This window comes from Lonchura striata, chromosome 25 (assembly GCF_050655825.1).
Source record: "Lonchura striata isolate lonStrDom1 chromosome 25, ASM5065582v1, whole genome shotgun sequence".
NCBI classification, from domain to species: domain Eukaryota; kingdom Metazoa; phylum Chordata; class Aves; order Passeriformes; family Estrildidae; genus Lonchura; species Lonchura striata.
The window spans coordinates 5,029,721-5,038,723 of NC_140727.1; the positions used below are offsets into that span (position 1 = coordinate 5,029,721).

The following is a 9,003-nucleotide window of genomic DNA, read 5'->3' on the forward strand; positions in this document are numbered from 1 at the left end:
GGACAGACGGACAGGGGGGACAGAGGGACAGACGGGGGGGACAGGGGAACAGGGGGACAGACGGACAGGGGGACAGACGGGGGGGACAGGGGGACAGAGGGACAGATGGACAGACGGACAGGGGGACAGAGGGACAAACAGACAGGGGGACAGACGGACAGACGGACAGACGGACAGCCGGCGCTCATTTGCGACACAAAGGCCGCCCCGCCCCCGCCGCGCATCCGCCACCTGCCGCCTGCGGAGAGCCCCCGCACCCAAAATCCCCCCGCACCCAAAATCCTCCCGCACCCCAAAATCCCCCCGCACCCCAAAATCCCCCCGCACCCCAAAATCCTCCCGGCGGCCCCAAAATCCCCCCGCACCCCAAAATCCCCCCGCGCCCCAAAATCCTCCCGCACCCCAAAATCCTCCCGGCGGCCCCAAAATCCCCCCGCACCCCAAAATCCCCCCGCACCCCAAAATCCCCCGCACCCCAAATTCCCCCGCACCCCAAAATCCCCCCGCACCCCAAAATCCCCCCGCACCCCAAATTCCCCCCGCACCCCAAAATCCCCCGCACCCCAAATTCCCCCCGCACCCCAAAATCCCCCCGCACCCCAAAATCCCCCGCACCCCAAATTCCCCCGCACCCCAGAGTCCCCCCGCACCCCAAATCCCCCCGCACCCCAAAATCCCCCGCGCCCCAAAATCCCCCCGCACCCCAAAATCCCCCCGGCGGCCCCAAAATCCCCCCGCACCCCAAAATCCCCCGCACCCCAAAATCCTCCCGCACCCCAAAATCCCCCCGGCGGCCCCAAAATCCCCCCGCACCCCAAAATCCTCCTGCACCCCAAATCCCCCCCGGCGGCCCCAAAATCCTCCCGCACCCCAAATTCCCCCCGCACCCCAAATCCCCCCGCACCCCAAATTCCCCCCGCACCCCAAAATCCTCCCGCACCCCAAATTCCCCCCGCACCCCAAATCCCCCCGCACCCCAAATCCCCCCGCACCCCAAATCCCCCCGCACCCCAAAATCCCCCCGCACCCCAAATTTCCGACCCTGCCGAGCTCCCCAGTGGGTCCTGCTCCATCCGGCAGCTGCAATTCCCTGAGTTTGTCTCCCAAAGTCACCAGGACCTGACGGGGAAAAGCTGGAAAATCCTCGATTTTCCTTTTCTTTTTTATATTTTTATTTTTATTTGCTCTTACTTCCTTTTACTTTATTTTACTTCCTTTTAATTTTTACTTTACTTTTTTGTTATTTTTAATATTATTTATTTTATTGATTTTTAATTTTTTTAAAAAATTTCATCGTTTAATTTTTATTATTTTATTAGATGCCTCTGCCGGCTCCTTTCCCACCGGGAGCTGAAATTCCCAATCCTTCTTTTCCAGACCCGGCGGGATCTGACCCCTGAGGGCTCCGGAGCCACGTCCTGACCCCAAATTTGGGAGCCCCAAATCCACGGAAAATCTCGAGTTGGATTTTATGCCTCCGGCTGCGCTCCCGGCTCCGGCCCCCGGGGAAGTTTTCTGCGGGAACGCGGAATTCCCAAGGAAAATGCCCCAATTCCCGGCTGGAATGTGATGAGGAGCAGGAGGAGGATCCGCACGGGCCTTGCTGGGAGCTGGGCAGGGACACCCCAGATCCGGGGACTTCTCCTGCTGAGGTGACCCCAAAACATCGGGATCAGCTCGGGGTGACCCCAAAACATCGGGATCGGCTCGGGGGTGACCCCAAAACAGTGACACCAGCTTGGGGTGACCCCAAAACATCGGGATCGGCTCGGGGTGACCCCAAAACATCGGGATCAGCTCGGGGGTGACCCCAAAACAGCGGGGCCAGCTTGGGGTGACCCCAAAACATCGGGATCGGCTCGGGGTGACCCCAAAACATCGGGATCGGCTCGGGGTGACCCCAAAAGAGTGACACCAGCTTGGGGTGACCCCAAAACATCGGGATCGGCTCGGGGGTGACCCCAAAACATCGGGGCCAGCTTGGGGTGACCCCAAAACATCGGGGCCAGCTTGGGGTGACCCCAAAACAGTGACACCAGCTTGGGGTGACCCCAAAACATCGGGATCAGCTCAGGGGTGACCCCAAAACATCGGGATCGGCTCGGGGGTGACCCCAAAACAGCGGGATCGGCTCGGGGTGACCCCAAAACAGCGGGATCAGCTCAGGGGTGACCCCAAAACATCGGGATCGGCTCGGGGGTGACCCCAAAACAGCGGGATCGGCTTGGGGTGACCCCAAAACACCGGGATCGGCTCGGGGTGACCCCAAAACATCGGGATCAGCTTGGGGTGACCCCAAAACATCGGGATCGGCTCGGGGTGACCCCAAAACACCGGGATCGGCTTGGGGTGACCCCAAAACATCGGGATCGGCTCGGGGTGACCCCAAAACATCGGGATCGGCTTGGGGTGACCCCAAAACATCGGGATCAGCTTGGGGTGACCCCAAAACACTGGGATCGGCTCGGGGGTGACCCCAAAACAGCGGGGCCAGCTTCTCCTGAGGTGTCCCCAGGTCCCTGGGACCAGCTTGGAGGTGTCCCCAGATCCACGGGATCACTTTGGAATTGTTCCCAAACCCCCAGGTCAGTTCAGAGCTGATCCTGGGATCCCTCCGGTGCTGTCCCCAAACCCCCAAAGTCCCTTTGGATCTGTCCCCAAACCCCCAAGGTCCCTTTGGATCTGTCCCCAAACCCCCAAAGTCCCTTTGGATCTGTCCCCAAACCCCAGGATCAGTTCAGAGCTGTCCCCAAACCCTGGGGTCCCTTTGTCATTGTCCCCAACTCCCCAAGTTCCCTTTGTTGTTGTCCCCAAGTCCCTGAGGTCCCTTCAGCGCCGTCCCCAAGTCCCCGGGGTCCCTTTGGATCTGTCCCCAAGTCCCTGAGGTCCCTTTGTCGCTGTCCCCGGGGTCCCTTTGTTGCCGTCCCCAACCCCCGGGATCCCTTTGGATCTGTCCCCAAGTCCCCGGGATCCCTTTGTTGTTGTCCCCAAGTCCCCAAGGTCCCTCTGGATCTGTCCCCAACTCTCCAAGTTCCCTTTGTCTCTGTCCCCAAGTCCCCGGGTCTCTTTGTCATTGTCCCCAAGTCCCCAAGTTCCCTTTGTCGTTGTCCCTAAGTCCCCAAGTTCCCTTTGTCTCTGTCCCCAAGTTCCCTTTGTCGTTGTCCCCAAGTCCCCAAGTTCCCTTTGTTGTTGTCCCCAAGTCCCCAAGGTCCCTTTGTCGTTGTCCCCAAGTCCCCAAGGTCCCTCTGGATCTGTCCCCAACTCTCCAAGTTCCCTTTGTCACCATCCCCAACCCCCGGGGTCCCTTTGTCTCTGTCCCCAAGTCCCTGGGTCTCTTTGTCATTGTCCCCAAGTCCCCAAGTTCCCTTTGTCTCTGTCCCCAAGGTCCCTCTGGATCTGTCCCCAACTCTCCAAGTTCCCTTTGTCTCTGTCCCCAAGTTCCCTTTGTCGTTGTCCCCAAGTCCCCAAGTTCCCTTTGTCTCTGTCCCCAAGGTCCCTTTGTCTCTGTCCCCAAGCCCCCGGGTCTCTTTGTCACCGTCCCAAACCCCCGGGCTCCCTCCGTCGCCGTCCCCTCTGCCCTGGCCATGATGCTGACCTCGGAGCCGGCCGCCCCGGCGGTGCCGCCGGCGCACCCCGAGCCCGCGCCGGGCGCCGGGGCCGCGGGCCCGGCCGGGAAGGAGGCGCTGAGCCGGGAGGAGCGGCGGCGGCGGCGGCGCGCCACGGCCAAGTACCGCACGGCGCACGCCACGCGCGAGCGCGTCCGCGTGGAGGCCTTCAACGCGGCCTTCGGCGAGCTGCGGCGCCTGCTGCCCACGCTGCCCCCCGACAAGAAACTGTCCAAGATCGAGATCCTGCGCCTGGCTATCTGCTACATCTCCTACCTGAACCACGTCCTGGACGTGTGAGGGGTCTGTCTGTCCATCCTGTGTCCGTGTGTCCATCCCCGTGTCCGTGTGTCCATCCCTGCTGCCCACACTGCCCCCTGACAAGAAACTGTCCAAGATCGAGATCCTGCGCCTGGCCATCTGCTACATCTCCTACCTGAACCACGTCCTGGACGTCTGACGGGTCCGTCTGTCCATCCCTGTGTCCGTGTGTCCGTCCCCGTGTCCGTCCTGTGTCCGTGTGTCCGTCCCTGCTGCCCACACTGCCCCCTGACAAGAAACTGTCCAAGATCGAGATCCTGCGCCTGGCCATCTGCTACATCTCCTACCTGAACCACGTTCTGGACGTGTGAGGGGTCCGTGTGTCCGTCCCCGTGTCCGTCCTGTGTCTGTGTGTCTGTCCTGTGTCCGTCCCTGCTGCCCACGCTGCCCCCCGACAGAAGCTCTCCAAGATCGAGATCCTGCGCCTGGCCATCTGCTACATCTCCTACCTGAACCACGTCCTGGACGTCTGAGGGGTCCGTGTGTCCGTCCCCGTGTCCATGTGTCCGTCCCTGTGTCCGTGTGTCCGTCCCCGTGTCCGTGTGTCCGTCCCTGCTGCCCACGCTGCCCCCCGACAAGAAGCTGTCCAAGATCGAGATCCTGCACCTGGCCATCTGCTACATCTCCTACCTGAACCACGTCCTGGACGTGTGAGGGGTCTGTCTGTCCATCCTGTGTCCGTCCTGTGTCCGTGTGTCCATCCCCGTGTCCATCCCTGCTGCCCACGCTGCCCCCCGACAAGAAGCTGTCCAAGATCGAGATCCTGCGCCTGGCCATCTGCTACATCTCCTACCTGAACCACGTCCTGGACGTCTGAGGGGTCCGTGTGTCCGTCCCCGTGTCCGTCCTGTGTCCGTGTGTCCGTCCTGTGTCTGTGTGTCCATCCCTGTGTCCCTCTGTCCATCCCTGTGTCCATCCATCCGTCCATCCGTGTGCCCACCCTGCCCCCCCCAGCCCTGCTCCCACGGCTTTGTATCCGCAATTCCAGAGGGAAGGAAGAGCCAATCCTGGCGGGCTGGGACGGCAAATCCCAGAGGGATGGAGCAGCAAATCCCAAAAGGTTGGAGCAGCAAATCCCACAGGGATGGAGCAGCAAATCCCACAGGGATGGAGCAGCAAATCCCAAAATGTTGGAGCAGCAAATCCCAGAGAGTGGAGCCGCAATTCCCAGAGGTTTGAGCAGCAATTCCTGAGGAACTGGAGCAGCAATTCCTGAGGAACTGGAGCAGCAATTCCCAGAAGGATGGAGCCAAAATTCCCAGAGGGACGGAGCTGCCAATCCCAGAGAGCTGGGACAGCAAATCCCAAAAGGTTGGAGCTGCAGTTCCCAGAGGAGCTGGGACCAGAATTCCCGGAGAACTGGAGCGGGAATTCCCGGGGCCGGCTCCTCCTTTTCCCCCAGACCCTTCCCTCCCCTCCCCCCGTCTCTGTGCCATGAGGATATTTATGGAATTGATTTATTTATTGAGAATTATGATTATTTATTATTTATTATTATCATTAATTATTATTATCACTATTTATTATGATTACTACTATGAACTTATCCACAGTGTCCTTGTGCAGTTCTGGGGGGAAAAGGAAAAGGCCTGTCCCCATTCCCAACCCCTTCAGGGTCCTGTCCCCATTCCCAAACCCCTTCAGGGTCACTTTTCCCATTCCCAAACCCCTTCAGGGTCCTGTCCCCATTCCCAATCCCTTTAGGGTCACTTTTCCCATTCCCAAACCCCTTTAGGGTCACTTTTCCCATTCCCAAACCCCTTCAGGGTCACTTTTCCCATTCCGAAACCCCTTTAGGATCCTGTCCCCATTCCCAACCCCTTCAGGGTCACTTTTCCCATTCCCAAATCCCTTTAGGGTCACTTTTCCCATTCCCAACCCCTTCAGGGTCACTTTTCCCATTCCCAATCCCCTTCAGGGTCACTTTTCCCATTCCCAATCCCGTTACGGTGGCGTTCCCACCCCGGCAGACCCCAAACCCCGTTGGGGCCCCGGCCCCATCTGGCCCCATTGTCCCTCACAATGGGAGCTCTCTGCTCATTGACATTCCGGCCCCTCGGCCTGGGCCTCTCCAGGGCTGTCCCGGCACAATTCCCACTTTTTTTCCCCCTATTCCCACTTTTTCCTCCCTATTCCTAGCTTTTATCCCTATTCCCATTTTTTTTTTCCCATTCCCGTTTCTCCCCTATTTCCCATTTCCCTCCATTCCCATTTCCCCCCATTCCCATTTTCCCCCATTCCCATTTCCCCCCATTCCCATTTTCCCCTATTTCCCATTTTTCCCTCTTTCCAGCCCTTTCCATCCTCTCCATCCCTCGGGAAAATCCCATTCCTTGGGAGAATCCACCTGGGACTGGGAGAAAAATCCGGGAATTGCTCCAGGGGTGTCCCCAATGTCCCCAGGGGTGTCCCCAGTGTTCCCCGGGGGTGTCCCCAATGTCCCCCGGGGGTGTCCCCAATGTCCCCAGGGGTGTCCCCAATGTCCCCCCAGGGTTTTCCCCAATGTCCCCAATATGCCCCAGGGGTGTCCCCAATGTCCCCCCAGGGATGTCCCCCCGGGGGTGTCCCCAATGTCCCCAGGCTTGTCCCCAATGTCCCCAGGGGTGTCCCCAATGTCCCCCCGGGGGTGTCCCCAATGTCCCCAAGCTTGTCCCCAATGTCCCCAGGGGTGTCCCCAATGTCCTCGGGCTTGTCCCCAATGTCCCCAGGGGTGTCCCCAATGTCCCCCCAGGGGTGTCCCCAATGTCCCCGGGCTTGTCCCCAATGTCCCCCGGGGTTGTCCCCAATGTCCCCCCAGGGGTGTCCCCAATGTCCCCGGGGGTGTCCCCAATATGCCCCAGGGGTGTCCCCAATGTCCCCCGGGGTTGTCCCCAATGTCCCCCCAGGGGTGTCCCCAATGTCCCCAGGGGTGTCCCCAATGTCCCCCGGGGGTGTCCCCAGTGTTCCCCCAGGGGTGTCCCCAATGTCCCCCCGGGGTTGTCCCCAATGTCCCCGGGGGTGTCCCCAATGTCCCCGGGGGTGTCCCCAATGTCCCCAGGGTTTGTCCCCTGTCCCCAATCACCGCCGGGCCAGCAGCGCCCCCTACCGGGCCCCCCAGCCCTGCCCCCCCCCAGTTTGGGGACATCGTCCCCTGTCCCCCCCCGTCCCCCCCCTGCTGCGGGGACATCCCCCCCTCACCTTGGGAACCCCAAACCCTTCAGGGTCCATTGTCCCCAAATCCCTTCAGGGTCCATTGTCCCCAAACCCCTTCAGGGTCCATTGTCCCCAAACCCTTCAGGGCTCATTGTCCCCAAATCCCTTCAGGGTCCATTGTCCCCAAACCCTTCAGGGTCCATTGTCCCCAAACCCTTCAGGGCTCATTGTCCCCAAACCCTTCAGGGTCCATTGTCCCCAAACCCTTCGGGGCTCATTGTCCCCAAACCCCTTTAGGGTCCATTGTCCCCAAAACCCTTCAGGGCTCATTGTCCCCAAACCCCTTTAGGGTCCATTGTCCCCAAACCCTTCAGGGTCCATTGTCCCCAAAACCCTTCAGGGCTCATTGTCCCCAAACCCCTTTAGGGTCCATTGTCCCCAAACCCTTCAGGGTCCATTGTCCCCAAACCCTTCAGGGTCCATTGTCCCCAAACCCCTTTAGGGTCCATTGTCCCCAAACCCCTTCAGGGTCCATTGTCCCCAAACCCTTCAGGGTCCATTGTCCCCAAATCCCTTTAGGGTCTATTGTCCCCAAACCCCTTTAGGGTCTATTGTCCCCAAACCCTTCAGGGCCGTGTCCCCCTCCCGCAGCCCTCGGAGGGGAGGGGCGGCCCCATAAACAGCGCCCCTTCCCAGCTGCCGCAGCTCCATCTGCCGGGAGCGACCCCGACCCCATAAATCACCCCGGGAACGACCCCGACCCCATAAATCATCCCCGGAGCGGGGCGGGAGCGCCCCGGGGCAGCCGCGGGGGCGGCCCAGGGACCCCCGGCAGAGACCCCAAGGCCGTGGGGTCACCAGGGACCCCCGGGACAGACCCCACAGCCATGGGGTCACCAGAGACCCCCGGGACCCCCGGCACAGACCCCACAGCCATGGGGTCACCAGGGACCCCCGGCACAGACCCCACAGCCACCGGGTCACCCCTCAAACTCCCCCAAACCCCCGATACCCCCCATATCCCCCGAAAATCCTCCCGACCCCCATCTCCCCTCACCCCAAATCCCCCCAACCCCCCCAAAATCCCCCAAATCCCCCGACCTCCATCTCCCCTCGCCCCAAATCCCCCCAATGCCCCCAATACCCCCCAATACCCCCCACATCCCCCCCAATTCCCCCCAAATCCCCCCAAGCCCCCTCCCCAATTCCTTTCCCCTCCCGGCCCCTCCTCCCCATTGACCCCCACACGCATTTCAATCCCACCAATGGCAGCGCGGCTCTCTGCCCCCGCCTCACGCCATTGGCCAGCGCCGACGGGGGCGTGGCCCGCGCGTTCCCACCCTCGCCCATTGAGCGCTCGGCTGTTCCGGGCAGCGGCCGCGCCCCCCCCGCGCTCCGCACGCCGTGGGGCGGCTTTGGGGGGCTCGGGGGGATTTGGGGTCCCTCCCTCTGGGGAGATGAAGGCCTGGAGCCCCCCGTGTGTCCCCAGAGACCTCTTCTGGCTCGAGGGGTGCTGCTGGCCCTCAGCGCCCCCCAAAAACTCCCTCCCACCGCCCTGGCTCTCCTGCGGGCCGGGGGTCCCCCCCATTTGCGCAGGGATGGGGCTGGGGTCTTCCAGCCGCTCCCACGCACCCCGGAACCGCTGGGGCTGGGGGTGACCCCAAACCCGGGGGGTTCGGCCAGACCCCCCCCCAGGGCACCCCAAACCCGGCCGGATGTAGGACCCGGACCCCATCTTATTTCGGGGGGGGGGGTGTTTATGGGGTCCAGAATCCTTCCCCAAACCCCAAAACAAGGTGGGAGCAGCTGGGCTGTGCCCCGCCCCCCTGGGCTGAGACCCCCTGGGGGCAATTTTGGGGGGCTGAGACCCCCTGGGGGCAATTTTGGGGGGCTGAGAACCCTTTGTGGTCCCGAGACCTTTTGGGAGCCCATGCGGGGCCGGGGG

General features: G+C 61.6%; 1 protein-coding gene across 1 annotated transcript; it reads left to right on the forward strand.

The window, feature by feature from the left end:
- Positions 1–1,028: 1,028 nt before the first annotated feature.
- Positions 1,029–6,507, forward strand: NHLH1 (nescient helix-loop-helix 1). Its single transcript, XM_085560878.1, has one exon. It carries the CDS (start codon positions 3,585–3,587, stop codon positions 3,903–3,905), a length of 321 nt encoding a protein of 106 aa, XP_085417004.1. The 5' UTR covers positions 1,029–3,584; the 3' UTR covers positions 3,906–6,507.
- The last annotated feature ends 2,496 nt before the right edge of the window (positions 6,508–9,003 follow it).

Excerpts from the sequence above, each read along its gene's own strand:
- NHLH1 (XM_085560878.1), top strand. The coding sequence starts at position 3,585 with ATGATGCTGACCTCGGAGCCGGCCGCCCCGGCGGTGCCGCCGGCGCAC.